Source organism: Prionailurus bengalensis, chromosome D2 (genome assembly GCF_016509475.1).
Source record: "Prionailurus bengalensis isolate Pbe53 chromosome D2, Fcat_Pben_1.1_paternal_pri, whole genome shotgun sequence".
NCBI classification, from domain to species: Eukaryota; Metazoa; Chordata; class Mammalia; order Carnivora; family Felidae; genus Prionailurus; species Prionailurus bengalensis.
Genome location: NC_057351.1, coordinates 77502610 through 77523249, shown reverse-complemented (window position 1 = coordinate 77523249; position 20640 = coordinate 77502610). Strand labels below are relative to the sequence as shown.

The 20640-nt window shown below is 40.9% G+C and overlaps 1 protein-coding gene across 7 annotated transcripts in view; it reads left to right on the top strand.

Annotated features, from left to right (window-relative positions):
* Positions 1-20640, top strand: part of ATE1 (arginyltransferase 1) — a 159521-nt gene that overhangs the window by 41126 nt on the left and 97755 nt on the right. For all 7 annotated transcript variants that reach the window (XM_043597734.1, XM_043597733.1, XM_043597731.1 and 4 more), the window contains one exon: positions 6303-6335. In XM_043597734.1, the coding sequence (XP_043453669.1) occupies positions 6303-6335 (33 nt within the window). The remainder of the gene's footprint in view (positions 1-6302; positions 6336-20640) is intronic.

Below are 20640 nucleotides of genomic sequence, written 5' to 3'. Positions count from 1 at the left end.
TGTGTGGGTGTGTGTATTTGTGTATATATATGTTTTTATGACAGTCATTCTAGAAATTGGTCAGTTTATACTTAGCATGGCTCCATGATCGTTTCTTCTGGGCTGTGGAGAAGTGTGATTTTTCTATTCAGTCATATAATGTACCTAGTGTGATGTGGAGACACTGGATCTTGCGTGAAATAAGTGATTTGATAAGTGTGTAAGTAGTACCTATAACCATTATTAATATGTTAGTAAAATTAAGTATTAGCTTTTAATAATTAAATCATACTTAAATACTTACAAATAAACATACTTATAAATAAAAATGAATACTTAAATGATAAATTAGTGATAATATATTCTATTTCTTAGTATCTTGACCAGAGGGCTTTTATTTTGTTACTTTAAAGTTTTATTATTTTTATTTATTTTTAACAATTTTTAATGTTTATTTATTTTTGAGTGACAGAGAGAGACAGAGCACGAGCGGAGGAGGGGCAGAGAGAGAGGGAGACCCAGAATCTGACGCAGGCTCCAAGCTCTGAGCATTCAGCACAGAGCCTGATGTGGGGCTTGAATTCATGAACTATGAGATCATGACCTGAGCTGAAGTCAGATGCTTAACCGACTGAGCCATCCAGATGCCCCTGTTTTTATTTAGAGTGAGAGTGAGAGAGGGAGTGAGAGAGAGAGAGTGAGAGTGAGTGAGAGTGTGTGCTTGCACGGCTGAGGGGCAGAGAGAGGGAGGGATAGAGAGAGAATCCCAAACAGGCTCCGTGCTGTCAGCACAGAGCCTGATGTGGGGCTTGATCCCAAGAACTGTAAGATCATGACCTGAGCTGATACCAAGAGCCGGACGGACACTTAACCAACTGAGCCACTTAGGCAACCCTAATCAGAGGGCTTTTAAAATAAATTTTGTTTTGATTATTGTTTCCTGCTGATTTTTTTTTTAATTTTTTTTTAACATTTATTTATTTTTGAGACAGAGAGAGACAGAGCATGAACGGGGGAGGGTCAGAGAGAGAGAGGGAGACACAGAATCTGAAACAGGCTCCAGGCTCCGAGCTGTCAGCACAGAGCCCGACGCGGGGCTCGAACTCACGGACCGCGAGATCATGACCGGAGCCAAAGTCGGCCGCTTAACCGACTGGGCCACCCAGGCGCCCCTGTTTCCTGCTGATTTTTATTTCTAGGTTTTGTATTTTCTGCTTATCCCTAATTCTTACACAGATTTTTGGAAGACACCCAGTTTTTCAAGGGCAATTTGAATTCTTTTACCCAACTTAGTGGCATTTAAAATGATCCCTGGTTTTGCCTTCAGTCTCTTGAGTGGTTGTTCCTCAAAGATACTTACTGGAGGGGCTCAGTCGGTTAAGCATCCAGCTCTTGATTTTGGGTCAGGTCATGATCCCAGGGTCATGGGATTGAGCCCCATGTTGGGCTCTGTGCTGGGCAGGGAGACTGCTTGGGATTCTCTCTCTCCCGCTGCCCCTCCCCTGCTTGCACTCTGTCTCTCTAAAAATAAAAAAAGAAAAAATCTTACTGGAAGTTTCCCTGCAGGAAATTAAAGGTGTTCCTGGAGGACACTGGCCCTCCTGAGAAGATCAAATGACAAGGGCACAGGTGGTTTCTTCAGTGATAGCAGTTCTTGGTTACTGGTGACTGCTTCTCTCTGGTTGTGGCATCTCACCTTGACCAGATGTGATCCATTTCTACAAAGTAGCCAGAGGCCATGAAGAAACATAGGGGAGAAAGGAAAGAATGTGAATATTCATTTATTTGTTTATGAATTAAGTCATGAATGAATGAATGCACGTAGTTATTTAAGCAGCAAATATTGAGTTCCTACTTTGTGCCAGGCATTATTTTAGACTCTAGGGATGCAACATAGTGAACAAGACAGAAAATTTCTTACCCTCAGCTTATATGCTAGTGAGAAAGTAAAAAGTATAGTGTCAGGGTAATATGTGCTGACAGTTAATGAAGAAGAGGGGAGGGATAGAGTTGGTGATGGTGACAGTTACCTAAGGCGAAGGGGAAGAGGCTCTGAGGGGAGGGGCTCCTTGGCAGACGCCTGGATAAAGAGCATGCACCTGTGTATTTTGTCAGGCGGTATGTTTCAGTCCACAGGAGAGGCGGGACATGCTCACACGGGGTCAGGGACACTGGTGAGGCTGGGGAACAGAGCATGGGATGTCCTCCTCATTTATGTTACTTGTGAATGTATTTTTTTCTTTTCTTTTTTTTTTTTTTTTTTTAAAGTTTATTTTGAGAGAGAGAAAGTGAGCACAAGTCAGGGAGGGGCAGGGAGCAGGAGAGAGAGAATCCCAAGCAGGCTGCAAGCTGTCAGCAAGGAGACCGACCTGGGACTCGACCCTGTGACCTTGAGATCAGGGCCTGAACCCAAATCAAGAGTTGGACCTTTTTTTTTTTTTTTAAGTTTTTTTTAATGTTTATTTATTTTTGAAGGAGACAGAGACAGAGACAGAGTAGTACTTTGTATGAGTACTCTACATGAGTAGTTATAAGCAAGTAGTTATAAGCAAAGCAATTCTACTTTGACAAATAGGTATAACTCACTGATGCTCTCCAGTTTAGAAAAAAAACTGGCTTATCTTGTAAAAATTGCTGTCTAGTGTTCCTTTTTTTTAAAATATAGGAATTTAACATGGTTCCTGATGAAACAGGAAAGGCATTTGAGGAATATAGTAGCTTAAATTCTTACGCGTTGAATGTTTTATGTTACGAAGATCATTAGATGATTATCGTTTTACAGGAATATTTTGACAAAACCGGTAGTGGACGTTCTTCGCTCCCTTTGTTTCCTACCCTGCTGCCCCCACCCCGTCCACCAGCATAACTGGCAGGGTTAACAGCGAGGCTTGGGAAAAGAAAGAACTTGCTAATCATAACTGACAGGAAGTTAAACTACAATTTTGTGTGCTTGGAAAACTGTTGAGAAAATTTTGGTAAGCATTAAGTGCTTCTCTGGAAGGAATGATGTGTTACCACACAGCTACCGATGTGGCTGGAAGTGGTGAGAACACTTGGAAGAGAAGCAAGGTCAGTAAGTAGCTGTGGAACATGAGAACTGTTCTGGGTCTATCCTTTTCCCTTTTTTAGAGGCCTGAGAGATTTTTGAAATAGTACTGAGGCTCTTTATGCATGGATGCTAAATACAGAACATAATCCTTATTTAAAAAAAAATGCGAGAGTAGACAGAATCACTGACGATTAAAATTTTTGTGAATTTTAGCAAGTGAGTCCCAAGTAATAATGTTATTAATGTTGTTGTGGGAAATCTTACCTGTTTGCATTTGAAAAGCCAAATATCAGGCTGATTTGATTGTTCTGTTTCCAGCTATATTAAATCAACATTTCTTAGGAGTGTGGTCTTTAAAATAGACACATAGGAAGACAAAGACTATGGCTATATTTACCTCCAGTTGTTTCTAGAATGATGAAGTACGTTCCTGTCTGTAAAGTCAGATATTTTATAAACATAGTAAATTCTTTATTTTCTCAACATTTTGCCTAAATATCTAAAATAGGATCTTTCCTTAAACTTACTAGCTGACTGTGCCCATAACATAATATTTTTAAAATAGCCACATTAGTATAACCGTGTTAGAAAAGTGGTATTAATGTGGATTGTTGACGGTGGCCATAATCTTTGTTGTTGTTGTGACAGTAGCACCGAGCCATTTTCATACTGATCAGACACTGTGATGGGATTTGTTAGAAGGCCTCTGTTTCTAGATAACATGTATCTGTTTCTGTTGTCAGGTACAGTGTGTGTACGAAACAGATTTTGCAGTTATATTTGCTCTTTTTATAGTTCCTTTTCAGAGTATTACCATTTGTCTTGAATATCCTGTGTAATTTCACAATGAAAGAATTTACTAAGTAAATGAAGGGCTCTGGCAGTGGGTTTTCTGGGGCACGAATCAAGAAGCAGCATTTTTGGACCTTTCTCATGTCCTTTGAATAGGAGAGTGTGTGCCTTGTGATTTCTTATTCTGTTTTTACTGCTTTGGGAATTCAGAACTTTTACTTATTAGTACTTCATGTTTTGGCAGCTTCCAACAGGGTGAGAAATTTTAGGTCTGTTTTGAAAAAGCTGTGACAGGAATATTATATACACCTGTGACAAAGATGTATGTAAGTTATTGGACTGGCAAGGAGACCTTAGTTTTCTTGGAGAGTAATTTATATGCTTCTGTTTATTGTTATTTGAAGTAACCTCCATCCCAACTGATACATCACTTGCTTCCGAAACAGAACTACTCCTAAGTTCTAAAGTTTAACGTGTAACTGTAGTTAGCACGCACATGGTGGAGAAAAAGCACGGACACTGTGAAATAGCACATTTCTCATTCTGAAATACACATTCGCCGAACCTCATTTTTCTCCACTGTTGCAACTAGCTGGCCTTTCAGTTACCACTTTTTACTCCTAGGAGGAAGGGTAGGAGGGCTTGTCTCTTGTTGGGCGACTGTGAAAAGAATCTGAGACCACAAGGTTGCACTTCACATTTCAAAAGAATTAATTTGTTTCCTACCAGCATTATGAAAACTTAGAGTTTTGGTATATCTTAGGGGCACCTGGGTGGCTCAGTGGTAGAGTTTGTGACTTTGATCTCGGGGTCATGAGTTCAGACCCCACATTGGGCGTAGAGCTTACTCAGAAAAAATAAAGTTGTGGTATATCTTGCACTTTCAGAAAGTTCTCTTTTTTTTAATTTTAATTTTTTTATTTTTTAATTTTTTTTCAACATATGAAGTTTATTGTCAAATTGGTTTCCATACAACACCCAGTGCTCATCCCCAAAGGTGCCCTCCTCGATCAATACCCATCACCCACCCTCCCCTCCCTCCCACCCCCCATCAACCCTCAGTAGAAAGTTCTCTTAACAGTTAATATCTAATTGCATATTGGTATTTAAATTAAGAAAATACTTAAGTACACCCTGTTAGCTAGGGCCTGGATGATACTAGTTAATTACATGGCTTTGGGGTGCGTTGGTCGCATTTTACAAATGTAGTTGCTTTAGTTTTGCGGGGAGGAAGCGTCTGATAGTACTTTTTTAAACTTTATTATAGAAAAATGGAAATATTCACAAAGTAGGAGTCGTATAAGGAATCTGCATATATTCATTTCCGGTCCTTACCGGTTTAATATAATGGCCAGTCTTGTTTTATCTGTACGCTTCCCTACAGTAGTTTCCTCCGACCCCCAGTGATTTTGAAGGAAATCCCAGACATCATGTAATTTCATTGAGAAATATTTCAGTGTGTATCTCTAAAGGAGAATCAAATTATCTGTATTCCCTATGAGTACTAGCTAGCTTTGTTGTGGAGAGGAAGTTCAAGAGTGCTGGGAAACGGGCCTGCTATTGCATTTTATTGTGGTTATTTTGCATTTAGAAAGATCAAGAGTTTATACTACTTGGGCATTTTATTATTACAGTAACTCTCAAGTAACTCTCAGAGGATTTGAAATGTTGATTTTATAAATAATATCTAAAAAACATTATGAATTACCGTCATGAATATGTATGAAGTTGTGTGACAGTCCTCATTTCTGAGCTGACCAGCAGCTTGCTTTGTGGTCTGTCCGTGGCTCCCCGCTGCCCCTCCAAGATTTTTGTTTCTTTCTTTAAATGCTGAGAACCAGCAAGTGTATAACGCTTAGCATGTTTCACATTTGAGCTGAGATTCCGTAAGCCTCCCTGTGTCAAAGGAAGCGACAACAGAGAGACCAACGGTGCACGTGGGCTGCACGAGAGAAGGGAAGACAGGAGGGGGTATCACGGCAGCCAGGCCCCCGGGTGGGGGTGCCTCCCCTTCTTTCCCTCTTGCTCACCCAGCCTCCTCTCCTGGTCTTGACTTGTTAGCTTTTTTCTTGGTTCCCCTTTAGTGTCTGTCTTTTCCTTCTCTCAGCCTTGCCTTAATTTTGCCAGTGGCATTCATCACCAGGAAGGTTGCTCATCCCTCCCTTGGAAGGGTTGTAAGATGAAACTTTAAAAAATGAAAGCTTTTAGGACTCATTTGTTGTGCTTTAATTTGGTTTCTGTACAGGTTTTTCAAAATGTTTACTTTAATTCAGGTAGCTCAGTACCAGCTATGGGTAGACTGAACTTTTTTCTACCTGTGGATGAGTTACACAATGTATTAAAGCCATCAATTTTAGAGACTTTAAGGTTTACTTTAGATGCTGTTATTGAAAAAACATGTAATAATAATTTTTCCTCTTTTGTTGTCTTTTGCTGCCCATTTATTGGATGAAACGGATTCGGTTCAAATGTGGCTCTGCAGTTCACAAGATTCCTTTGCAGCTCACCTTTGGAGGTAAGCGTTTATTCACTGACCTTCATACTAGAATCGCTAATTGGACACGTCACTATTGGTATGTTTTGTTAGGCATTTATTTGATAGTTTAGAGGTGATCATTTTGTTTTAACACATATGAATGTTGATGAATGAGATGAATTCCAGTAAGTTACAGAACTGTTCACCTTTATAACAGGTCATTGCTTCTTTTTAAATACATTTTCTTTCTTTTTTTTTTTATTTTTTTTATTTTTTCAACGTTTATTTAATTTTGGGACAGAGAGAGACAGAGCATGAATGGGGGAGGGGCAGAGAGAGAGGGAGACACAGAATCGGAAACAGGCTCCAGGCTCTGAGCCATCAGCCCAGAGCCCGACGCGGGGCTCGAACTCACGGACCGCGAGATCGTGACCTGGCTGAAGTCGGACGCTTAACCGACTGCGCCACCCAGGCGCCCCTACATTTTCTTTCTTTAAGCAAACTGAAATCAGTCTTTCATTGTAAAAAGCCTTATTGTATCTGCTTCCTTAGTAACTGACACTAGCCTTACTCTGTCTTAACTGTGCTGGCATGAAAAGAGAGCTAGAGGGGTCATGGGTGGAGGGGGCGCTGTCAGGGAAGTTTCTGTTGGTTTAAGAGTGCTATTTCAAACCCCCAAATTGATAAGGGAAGAGCAAAGGACTTACTGAGCTTCTCTTAAACACAGGCATGTTCTCTCCCTCTGTCTCCCCTCCCCCTCTGACTCCCTTTCCCTCCTCCCTCCCTCCCTCTCTCTCTCCCCTCTCCCTCTTTCTCCCTTCCCTCCCCATCCTCCTCTCCCTCCCCTCCCTCCCCTTCGTGCCCCTCCCCTCCCTCTCTCATTGCTTCACCCACTTTCACATTCAGCCATCATCAAGGTTCTGCAGTGTAGAGCGGAGACTGCAGTGGTCACATTGTGAGATAAAGGTATTCAGGGCAGCAGCTGTCCTGTGAGTTGAGGCGGATAACCGGATATCCGGTTGTCCAGATAACTTGTAGGATAACTTGTAGAAGTTGGGTGAGGCTTCGAGGAAGGAGGAGGAAAGAGAAGGCAGAGGAGAGTGTGGAGAGATGCTTGCACTCAGAACCAAAGCTTGATTTCAGAGCCTGCCTTCCCTCACTAGCCACACTGGGCAAATCGCAACTTCCCTGAGCCTGGCTTTCCTTATCTTTGAATGCAAATGATAATTCCTCCTTCACCAGTGAAGCGGTGGACACGGCAGCGGTTTTGAAAATGCTACTCAAACCTTAGTAATATTTTGTATTTTCCTCTTGGGCTGTACTGCAGCCCACCCAGTAAGACTCTGTTTCTGCCTTTCCCTTCTCTTACTTGGGAGTAATGGAGGCATGGTTGGCCCATGAGCAAGTCATTGCATTTTTTGGTTAATCTCAAAGTGGAAATGGTAAGACTTCATGGTTATTAAAATGAAACGAAAGAGCGTATGGGAAACACTGAGTACAATGCCTGTCACATAGAATTTTAAGTAAAATTTAGTGCAAAAATGAAAAAGCCAAACTGTAAGAAACTTGACGACAGTATAAATTATATAATCTTTGTAGTTGATGAAGCATTTTTATGTTTATTTTTTTAATTTTTTTTTTTTTTAACGTTTACTTATTTTTGAGACAGAGAGAGACAGAGAATGAACAGGGGAGGGGCAGAGAGAGAGGGAGACACAGAATCCGAAACAGGCTCCAGGCTCTGAGTGGTCAGCACTGAGCCCGACGCGGGGCTCGAACCCACGGACCGTGAGATCATGACCTGAGCCGAAGTCGGACGCTTAACCGACCAAGCCACCCAGGCGCCCCGATGAAGCATTTTTAAAGCATAGCAGAATGAGAAGTATCACAAAGGAAAGGATAGAAAAATAAGATTTGCTTCTGTTAAAAATCCTTAATTTTCTTCATGAAAACAGGTATAGTTAAAAGGCAGTTTGGGGAAAGTGTGATAAAAAGGTTATATTTAATGTACTATTTTTTTGCATAATTTTTGGTTGGATTTGATGAGCTAGTTTATGTGAAATACAAATGGTAATAAATGTTCTAAAAGTTTAACCTTGTAAGTAATCAAAGAAATGTAGTTTAAAACAATAGTGATAAATGGTTTTTTACCTATCAAGATACCTTTTTTTTTTTTTTTTTTAAATGAATGCTTGGGGAGATGGGATGTTTTTAAACTTTACCATTTACAGAAATGGGTTTGGGCATCTACGTTAAGACCTATACATTCATACCTTGCAGTTGTGTGCTTGAATAATTCTTGTCTAAGAATCACTGCCAGAGAAATAAAGATGGGGACAAAACTGGCATAAATGTTTATTACAGCATTATGGTGAAAAATTTATAAACAGTGTAAATGAGGAACATTAGGAGAAGGTCAAGTAAATAATGGTACAGCCAGCCATATTATTGATAGAACATGCTACAGCCATTAAGATGGGCATCCTGCATATACATGTTGGTGAGTACATATTGATGAACAAAACAACGTAAGATACTTTTGCTATGTTGAGATAGAGGTAGGGTGCAAAATTATAACGCAGATCTCAATTGAAAAATAATTTAAGCATACAGAAATTAGTTAGGAAGGAGATACACAACATGTTACATTGTTTTACCCTTTTCTTTTCCATGAAGGAGCCACAGTGGGGAGAAGAGATACCTTGGTAGGTTTTTAGCGGTGGCTCTTATAGTCAGCGTTTGGGAAGTACATCAGGGAAGTCTCTGATTGATGTGCAGACAGGGTCTAGTCTTGGTGGGGGGAAAAGGCAGGTGAGGAAATTGCAGGAGCTCAGGTGAGGAGAATGCCGGTGAGGTTTAAGGCTGGACTCTTGATTTTAGCAAGAGCTTCTGAGGAGTAACCAGGAAGAATGGTCTGACTGATTCGGACACGGAGTGAACAAGGAGGCTGGGGCTTGATGTCCACTGCGTTGGGGCAATATCACTAAACGGTGGCAAAGAGACTTCTGAATAGATTTCACTTACAGACTTCTCTCAAATGCAAGCCCGATGAAAGAGGACCCTGTTTTTCTTGCTTCCTTGTGTTTCTAATTTTAGTATAGTAAGTAGTACATCGGAGGCAGTGGATAAATATTTGTTGAATGGATGGATGAACGAATGAATGAATAAGCCAGGAGGGGCTGAGGCCGCAAGCAGCAGGCTTTTTATCCATAACTTGGCAGGAGTCAGCTAAAAACACACGAGGCCTAATATTCGTGTTTCAATATGGTAAACGGTCTTCCTGGCAAGACTGTAGCCGTTGAAGATCAGGATCTTTGTCTTTTCCATCTTTGGATGCTCTCAGGGATAGGGCTTAGAGTTTTCCAACCATACACCTAGAGTTGCACCGAACAAATATTTTTTAAGATCACATCTGGCTAAATATTGGGAATCCCTATGTACGGAAACTTTAATTTTTGGTGAAAAGGGAAGATACGATGAAATTTTAGTGATAGTTTTTGTCATTTTCTGACCTGCTTTTTCCGCTTAATAATCTAGAGTTGTGTTTTACTTGGTTAAATATCTGTTTTTGTACTGAGCTTATGGACATGGGAAAGGGGAAAAAAAATCAAAATTAGAGATGACCAATGTGCTTTACTTTTCTTGAAGTATTTGGGAAATACTTGGAGAGCTTTCTGTTGAAATTTTGCTAGCCTGGAGTTTCACGGGGCGGCTGCCTGTAGGCAGAGTTAGTGGCTGCTACCCCCAAATTTCCAACAGCACTGAGCTCAGGATTCTGTTCCCTTTGCCACTACACAGAGCCTGAGGGCCAAAGCAAGCCAAAGTGGGAGAGTGTTAGGAGTCCTAAATGTTTAATTTTGCCATCGGGCTTATGTTTTAGCTGAAGAAGGAAAATTACACATGTGGTAAATACCCAAACGCCTTCCGTAAATTTGATCAAAAGAAAAATAATTCTGGTGGAGATTGTAAAATACATGAGACTTGCAGTTGAAAACGAAGGAGACTTTAAACTTCACTTTGTCCACAGAACTGTGAATGAACCATGTCCCTTTGTTGTAAGTCCTAAACAGTTAACTGCCACATGAATCTAACGAAATTGTCAGGTTATAGTAATTACATCAGTAATTTGATCTGCTGTCATTTGAATGGAGCCATGTGTGGGGAGTCAGTTACTTCCCTCTGTGGGGCTGACCCTTTTACATTCCTGTAAGCTGAAAACTAATAGAGCTCATTAAGCTTTATGGGAAAAGAGCTTTTATCACCTCGTCAAGTCAGGCAACATATTTCCATTATATTTCTAATTTCATGTGGCTCTGTGGCTGCTGATGTGCGCTCCCCTGCTAGGTTTACATCGGACCTCTCCCTCACAGACATTTTTATTGACATTTCTGAGTCTGAATTACGTTTTGTGTGGCACCACCTACAGATGTCTTCAATTAAATGTAGGTAAATAAAAGGGATTATATATCAGAGGCTAAAAGATTCTTGAAATTCTCTTCCGAATCAGAGTTGGCCAGCCAGTCCGGTAGGGTGCAGTCTCGTTGGCCTTTTGGAGGCGGAGAGCTGTAGGAGAGGTGTTTGGCCGACGCTTCACCCTGTGTGCATGTAGGTTGCTTAGGTTTCTGTTCAGGTATGTCCTTCCGTTCCTTGATTTCAAATCAGTTAAAGTCTTCATTCAACAGGTATCATAATAACTTAGCGAAATGTTAGCACATGTAGCGGATGGGTACCAAGCTAAGCTCTTGGCTTCTGTTGTTTTAATTCTCACAGGGTGTCTGTGGCATAGGTGTTCCCAATTTTGTTCTAAGAAAAATTGGGCCCAGAGAGGTAGATTGGCTGAGCTCAACGTCACAGCTGTTGGCTTGTGGCAACAGTAACAAGGTAGAAAGGAGAAAATGGAATACTGCCATAATATCCTTTTTAAAAAAGTTTTTAATCCCAATTAGTTAATGTACAGTGTTGTATTAGTTTCAGGTGTGCGATGTAGTGGTTCAACAGTTCCATACATCACTCGGTGCTCATCATGACAAGTGCGCTCCTTAATCCCCATCACCTATTTCACCCATCCCCCCTCCTGTGGTAATGCTATAAGATTCTTATACTACCTGAAGTGATACAACATTTGAAGGAAGACAGTGATAAGTTCGAGATGTATTTTGTAAACCCAAGAGCAAGATTTCTCACGCTTGGCACTATTGGCATTTTGGATCAGTTAAATCTTTTGTGGGCGCTATCTTGGGCATTGTGTCTTTCTTACCAACATCTCTGGCTTCTGCCTGGTAGGTGCCATTAGCACCCTCCCCCGGAGTTGAAACAAAATGTCTCCAGACTTTGCCAGATGTCCCGGAGGGGTAAATTGGCTCCTTGTCGAAGACTGCTGCCTTAGAGCAGCCTTAAAAACGAGGAGATACAGGTGATAAGCCGATAGTGGAGATAGTTGCCATGAGAACATGTTTGCAGTCTCATGAAAGGCAGAAAAAGAAGGAAAGGTGAACAAAGAATAAGTGAGATGAACAGAAGACAAATAGCAAGTTGTCCACTTAAATCCAGCCCTGTTGATGACCCTAAATAAAAACGATCTGAACCATTACTCTGCTATATGGACATGTTCTGTATCTGCACTGTCCGAAGCGTGTATGTAGCTAGGGGTCAGATGTAGGTATTAAGTTCTATTGAACACTATACCCAGGAATTACAAACTACATATTTTTTCAGATACACAGGGAACATTCACTAAGATGAGACCATTATATATTATGGATTATAATCCATACCATTACACAAATTTGTGCCATTATACAAATTTTAGTAATTGAAAAGGATTGAAATAATCTCTGGTCAAAATGGAATTGGGGCACCTAGGTGGCTCAGTTGATGAAGCGTCTGACTTTGGCTCAGGTCATGATCTCGTGGTTCGTGGGTTCAGGTCCTGCATCGGGCTCTGTGCTGACAGCTCAGAGCCTGGAGTCTGCTTCGGAATCTGTGTCATCCTCACTCTGCTGCTTCCTGCACTCGTGCTCATTCTCTCTCTCTCGTTCTCCCCCCCCCCCCCCCACTTCTCAAAAATAAATAAACATTAGGGGCGCTTGGTGGCTCAGTCGGTTTAGTGTCCGACTTCAGCTCAGGTCATGATCTCATAGTTTGTGAGTTTGAGCCCTGCATCGGGCTCTGTGCTGAGCACTCAGAACCTGGAGCCTGCTTCCGATTCAGTGACTCCCACTCTCTCTGCCACTCCCCCACTCGTGCTGTCTCTCACTCTCAAAAATAAACATTTAAAAAAAAAGATTAAAAAAAATTAAACGGAATTAACTTAGATTCAGTAACAGAAAGAACTCATAATAAGGTAAACAGTGTAGTTAAAAAAAAAAGGGGGCACGTGGATGGCTCAGTTGGTTAAGCATCCGACTCTTACTTTGGCTTAGGTCATGATCTCACTGTTTGTGGGATTGAGCACCACATCAGGTCTGTGCTGACAGTGTGGAGCCTGCTTGGGATTCTCTCCGCCTACCCCACTCACTCTTACTCTCTCTCAAAATAAATAAACATTTGAAAAAATAGGCAAAAACTTGATTATATATTTCACCAGAGAAAACATACAAATAGTTAATAAGCATATGAAAAGATGCTCACCATCCATTAGGGAAAGGCAGATTAAAACCACAATGAGATACCACCACAAACCCACTAGAATGGCGATAATCAGAAGACAGTAACAGGTGTCAGCAAGATGTGGAGAAATTGGCAACTGTATACTTTGTGGCGTGATGGTTAAAATGCTATAGCTGTGGTTTCACATTTCCTCAAAATATTAAAGATAGGGATACTATATGACCCCAAACTACAGGAATATACCCAAGCAGAAGGAAAGTATACATCCAAACAAAGACTTGGATGTGAAAGTTCACAGTAGCATTATTCATAATGGCCAAACCTGGAAATAATTCCCAACGTCCATCAAATGGCAAATGGCTAAATGTCCATGCGTCCAGTGGAATACTGTTCAGCAATTAAACAGGCACAAATTCTGATCCAGGCTACAACATGGTTGAACCTTAAAAACATTATGCTAGGTGAAAGAAGCCAGACACAGGAGGCTGCATATTGTGTGTTTTCGTTTAAATGAATTACCCAAAAGAAGGAAATTTAGAGAATCAGAAAGCAGATCAATGGGATTAGAGGTAGGACTGGAGGACTGGCTGCAAACGGGTCTCACAGGAGTTTTGGGGGGGGGGTGATAGAGATGGTCCCAAATTTCACTGTGGTGATGGTTCCACAGTTCTATAAATTTGCTAAAAATCACAGAATTCAGGTGCACCTGGGTGGCTCAGTCAGTTGAGCGTCCAACTTTGGCCCAGGTCATGATCCCATGCTTCATGGGTTTGAGCCCCGTGTTGAGCTCTGTGCTGACAGCTCGGAGCCTGCTTCAGATTCTGTGCCTCCCTCTGTCTTTGCCCCTCCCCTGCTTGCACTCTGTCTCTCTGTCTCCCAAAAATAAATGAATATTAAAATTCACAAAATTAAAAAAAAATCACCGAATTCTACACTTAAAATGGGTGAATTTTGTCGTGTGTAAATAAAGCTGGGGAGAAAAGGCATGTATCATTTCTTCATCCTTTAGTTTTCTAAAATGTGTAGAAAAGATCTGATTCAGCTTGACATCTTGTATCTTTACCTTGTCCCTAGTTGTGGTGTAGACGGGTGCACACTTTCAGTATTCAGCAAGCTGGTATTCTATATTGAAATAGATATGTTTTAATTAATATTTAAATATTAACTATGTAGTTAATACTCTCAATTTAAATGTTAGCCATTAGTATTTTTTGATAGCTTATAAGACCATCTTATACAGAGTATGAGTGGGGGAGGGTCAGAGAGAGAGAGAGAGAGAGAGAGAGAGAGAGAGAGAGAGAATCTGAAGCAGACTCCAGGCTCTTAACCGTCAGCACAGAGCCCAGCAGGGGGCTTGAACTCACTAACCGTGAGATTGTGACCTGAGCCGAAGTCAGACCCTTAACCAACTTGGCCACCCAGGCACCCCCCGGCCCCTTTTCTCCAAGCTTTTTTTTTTGAAGTTGAGAGCTCCTTTCCTTTTCACTTGGAACTCTGTGGTAAACTGGGGCAGTGTGTCCAGTTAGGTGTGTGGATATGCACCGATTGCAAGCTGCACGTAGCAGGGGTGGGGATCTGCCCCCTGAGTCACTGGCTGGGAGCATTTGTTTTGCCGTTGAGAAAAAAAAGGACCAAGAGAACCTAACCATCTCTGCAGTCTGTCAGCAGATCAAGTATCACTGCTGGGGGTGGCTCCAGTAGAAGTCAGGATCTCTCCAGTGGCCAGAACTCGGAAGAGGAGATGGCTCTTCCCCAAACTGGGTCCTCTGGCATTGAAGGGACCTCATAGAGGTGGTCGTGGAGGGTGAGGTGGAGAACGTTGAGCCCCTAAACTTGGGGAGGGAGGGAGTTCAAACAATTTTACCGAATAAGGGGGATGCTGAGATATCCAGAGAGCTGGCTTGAACTGGAGATCTGTGGAGAGAGGGCTAGGGAGAGGGCTGAGCTGGTGACCTGGGGGAAGCTTTCACCTGCTGTCTGGTAGGGTGTCTGGGAGCACCAGTTGTGTTTCAAGGGCCAGGACCAGGGCAGACAGAGGTGTCTGAATGGGGGCTAGATCTTGGAGAATGGTCATCAGGCTGCTCTTGGTACTGAACAATCAGAAAACAAAAGCTAGGCTGTGGCTTGATCCACTGGGCAAAAGTGAGATATAAGTGCTGTTTTTTTTCTAGTTCCGTGGCTTGGGAAAGAGTCATGTCATTTTCAGGCTGAGTCCCACATACTGTGGAATCAGGTTGAGTGGTGTTGGGCAGAAGCACCAGTGAGAATTCTGGAGCCAGATCCCCGAGTGCACTGGGATCATCATTTGATTACTCTCCCATCTGGTCAGGTCTGGAGGCTATTGGGCAGTTGTGGCTGGGGCGGGACTGCTAGTGAGGCCACTGACAGAGAATCTGTTGAACTGAAGACCTTCCTTTTTGCACTCTGTTCGCCTCAGTAGATAGTGCTTGAACGTCTTTCATGTGGCAGTCAGAATAGTGTTCTCTGGGCTCACGCGGGCACTCAGTAACTGTTGTCGAGTAGACGAACTTGCTTCCAACTTGTTTCTGGACATCACATGATAGTTGAGCCAGTGTTATTTGAAACCTTATATTTTATAGTGAAGTTATATTATCTGGAAGTCTTTTTAGGGAAACCAACCTCCTGTGAGTAAAATAAATACATAAATAAAAAAAAATATATATGTGTATATATACATACATATATATATATATATATATATATATATATATATATATATATAAATCTGAGAATAAAAGAAAGCATACCAGAATAGAAAACCAGACATTAAGTAGAAAGATGCCATAAATTTCCTTGTTGAAGATTTTTCTGGCATGGGACTTAGATCACTTTAGGCATCTTAAAACGGAAGTCCATTCAAGATATCGTTTTGGCAGATCAGTCTTCTTTAGCAGGTAGTGGTTTTCATCATTGGTCCAAGGATCTTCCAACTGTGTTCAAAATTAGGGTCATCTGCCCGGACCATTTTCATTATGCATTAAGTGCGCGTGAATGCTTCAGAAAATGTTTGAATGGAAAATCCTGGGGTGGATTAGCTTCCACGGGGATGTCAGTCTTGTTTGATGTTTGCAGTCATTCACTTCTAAGTAAAAATTTCGGTTTGGGTTGTCACCGGGGGCTGCTTTTCCCCTCTGTAAGAAAGACCGGAGAAGCAAGATTCTTGACTGAACTGGTGTGAAGGAGGGGGGCCCTTCGCCCTTCGTTAAGATCGCGACTCTCGAGTCTAAGGTGTTTGTTGTAGAGTTTAATAAATATGGACTCATTTGTAGAATTGTGAAGTTTGGAGTCCTGTTATTTTTCCTTGTAAGTGTTGTGTGGTGTCTCACCAGAAATCTTTTTGTTGGATAGCTAGGATTGAAAAATATAAGGAAATGTCAAAGTAAAGAAAACCATTAACAGATTAACATCTTCATTTTTATGTATGCTGTGATGAGAATGCAAAAATAAATTCCTTTCTTATTCCTGTCACACTTACTAAAACACATTTGCTATAAACCGTTCCTCCGTGATTTAAGCTCTTTGTAAAGTTCAAGTTTTCGTCTTTACAGTACTTCTAGTTTTAAGTTATAAATGTTAGGGTAAACTTTTTTGCTTGCTTTGAAGCATTTCATTTCCTATGAATTATGTCACTGAGAAATACATTTCTCGATTCATCCTTGGCTTAGTAAGTTGCTGAAAATACCTTAATTCATTGCATTGACTAGAACATGTTAAATATTATGATTGTTTTGACATGGGACACCACAGAAGCAGTGGCCAGTGAGAAAAACACCGAACTGAGGTTGAGAATTCCAGGTTTCTGCCCTTCTCATTCCTGTAAAAGGGTCTTGTGACCTTGGACAAGCCCCTTCATTACCCTGAGCCTCACTTTCTCACTTATAGAGTAGGGGTATCTCAAATAAAGAGCTCCTTCAAAACTGAGTGAACTTAGCCAACATTTTAACACATTTTATACAGTTAACTCTTGAGCAACACAGGTTTGAACTGTGTGGATCCATTAATACACAGACTTTTTTTTTTTTACAGTACTGTAAATGTATTTCTCTTTCTTATGGTTTTATTAATAACATCTTATTTTCCCTAGCTTACTTTATTATAAAGAATACAGTATAATACCTATAACATAAAATAATTGACTGTTTCTATTATCAGACTTCCTGTCAACAGTAGGCTCCTAGTAGTTAAGTTTGGGGGAGTCAAAGGTTACTTGTGAATTTCCAACTGTGCTGGGGTGTGTTGGTGTCCCAACTCCCATGTTGTTCGAGGGTCAACTGTAGCTGCTTTTCAGACTCAAGTATTAGAAATTAGGCAAATAATACGCATTTTACTCAACTTAAAACTTGTAGTCCCTCCAGCTTTGTCTTTCACGGTGCTTTATGTTCTGAAGCAAGCTGACACTTAGAACAATTCTCACTTTCTTCTATAAAAACAAGTGTTTTCCTGTTATCTTGCTTACCCAAATGTGTTTCTTATTTTTGCCTTCAATATGGTCTCAACTGTACATATGAATTATATCTTTTAATAAAGTTATAGCTTTGGGTTCTCAAAACTGAGAGGTGGGTCATTGAGAACTCTGTCATCTAGAAGCATCTGAGCAGACTGGGAAAGTACCTAAAAACAAACACCACAAATTTCTTATGCATCCCTCTTACATCTTCTCATAGTAGCAAAGATGAGCGTGTTTAATGACATGACCCAAAGATACAGTCATTCTATAGCATGTATAAATCAAGCAGGACAAGTTTATAAATATTATGCTCAATGTTGTAGTATTCATTCTTACTTAGAAACTACTTAGTTATCCAAAGGTTGTCTGTCAAATTTGTTGATTTATATTAATCCACATTAAAAAAAATTCTAATGTTTTTTATTTTATTAATTTGTGTGTGTGTGTGTGTGTGTGTGTGAGAGAGAGAGAAACCGCATATGAGTGGGGAGGAGCAGAGAGAGAGGGAGACACAGAATCTGAAGCAGGTTCCAGGCTCTGAGCTGTCGGCACAGTGCCCAATGCAGGGCACTTGAGCTCATGAACTGTGAGACCGTGACCTGAGCTGAAGTCAGACACTTAACCGACTGAGCCACCCAGGCACCCCTATTAATCCACATTTTAAAATTCTATAAGAATCTTAGAAGTTCCATTTAAGCCGCCACAAAACCTAACACATAAAAATGTTTGTCATTTGCTCAACATTACTAATTATTAGGGAGCTACAAATTAAAACCACGATAAGATACCACCTTCACACCCATTAGGATGGCTCTTATCAAAAATACAGCAAACAATAAAGGTTGGCATGGATGTGGAGAAATTGAAACCCGTGCACTGCTGGTAGGTTTGTAAAATGGTGCAGCCTCTCTGGGAAACCAGAGGCAGTTCCTTAAAAAATTGAAAATCGATTTACTCCATGATCCAGCAGTTTTCTAGGTATATACACAAAAAATTAAAAATAGGGACTCAGGTATTATAAACCACTGTTTACAGAGGCATTATTCACAATAGCCAGAAGGTAGAAGCAACCCAAGTGTCTCTGGACCGATGAAGAGATAAACAAAAAGTGGTATGTGCATAACATGGAATAATATTCAGCCTTAAAGAAGGAGATTCTGACACAGGCTGCATCATGGATGGGCCTTAAGGATATTATGCTAAGTGAAGTAAGCCAGTCACAAAAAGGCAAATACTGTGTGATTCCACTTACCTTAAGTACCTAGAGTAGGCAAATTCATAGAGACAGAAAATAGAACAGAGGTTACCAAGATCTGGTGGGGGCGGGGGGAAGGGGGCGGTGTTACTGTTTAGTGGATACGGGGTTTCAGTTTGGGATGATGAGAAAGTTTTGTGGGTGGGTGGTGATGGTTGCACGACAGCATGAATGTACACTCGGTGCCCCTGAATTGTACATTAAAAATGGTTAAGATGGTAAATGTTATGTGTATTTTACCACAATTATGAAATATTTTTAAATGTCAGAATTGCAATTTAATTCAGTTGAACACAAATTTAAAATTTCGAATCACGAGCATTAGGTAGGAATGATGTTAACTTTTTTGATGAACCAGAGAGTAAGTAGTTCGGGAAGTTTAGACTATCCTCTTCATTAGGAAACAAACTCTGAGGATTATTTTAAAAATCTATTCCTATATTATACTTAATACTAATCTGAGAAAAGACCTACCTTTTTCCTTTCTTAAATCCAAATCATTAAGCCAGTTTGATTTATCTTAAAAATGTTTCTGAGCTAGCAGTTTCTGTAAGGAGTTTATTTTCTGTGAATTTGGAGAATATTTGATTTATGTAAATGTGTACTCGTGTCTGTAAATCAATTTAACAGAGCTCCTCTAATAAGGAGACCTGGTAGTGTGATTCGTTAATACCCTCTGAAGGTAGGAAAATATTTCACCTACAATGAGAAGTAAAGACTTTTTTGAATCACAAATTCACAAACATGTAGATCTCTGAGCTTCAGTTCTGCAACTTGACCTACAGGTCATAAGTGGACACAAAGCCATGGATTCAGATCTCAAAGAGCTGTTGTTCTCCTTAAAGGATTGAACTCAACAAATACATAGACACAGACTACAAACCAGAGTCTCCGTCTCCTCTCATCCAGCAGAGAATAGATCTACATCATCCATCCAACAGACCGTAAACCGAATCCAGATATTAGTGCCACTAAGGGGGATAAGCTCACTGGTAGTAGAAGAACCAGAAACGAAAATAAAAGCACAAACTTCGTAGAGAGGGAGAAAAAGAGAAACACAGCCAAGCTGAAGCTCTGTTGCTCCGGGGAAATGTCTTTGAGAGTCCAGAAAAGATGAGGCTTCACAGACCCTGAGGGCCCTTCTGTGTCCACCAAGTGAGTTCACTTGAGCTGCTCGGTGGCTGACTGCCAGAATTGTTAAACTAAATTTTCAGAAAGGTAAAATCACGATCTTCATGCAGATAGAGCACGAACACATGTTATATTTTATTTGACTCGTTAATTAGCACAAGAACCAGTAGCATATTAAAACTGATGCAGGGAGCATTTGTGAAAATATGCTGATGCACATATATAGACACACACACACAATTTAATTGAGTGAGAGATTGAGAGGAGATTGCTAAGCTAGATAAAAACAACTGATTACTGGCTTACAGGGCATTAAACTGTAACCTTTTGGGTTATCTGTTCCACTGGACAGAAATCTGTAAGTTAACCTCTGCCCCAAACAGATTGTAAAATAACTCCATCAATAGAAAATCAAGCCCAGAACTGCGCTTCAAGAACAACGCCCGGTAATTTCTTTGGCCTTTATCAGATGGCAGCCACCACACTTCTTTTTATTTTTTAAAAAAAATTTTTTTTTTTAATTTTTTTTTTCAACATTTATTTTTGGGACAGAGAGAGACAGAGCATGAACGGGGGAGGGGCAGAGAGAGAGGGAGACAGAATCGGAAACAGGCTCCAGGCTCGGAGCCATCAGCCCAGAGCCCGACGCGGGGCTCGAACTCACAGACCGCGAGATCGTGACCTGGCTGAAGTCGGACGCTTAACCGACTGCGCCACCCAGGCGCCCCACCACACTTCTTTTTAACACTTGCTAGTAGTTCTTCAACCTTGGTTTTTAAAGCTCTTGATTCTACATTCGTGCATTTTCATTAAAAAATGTGGAAAGTGGAGAAGACTAAGAAAAGTATCATTCATGAACCCTGTGGTGACAGCCTTCGATG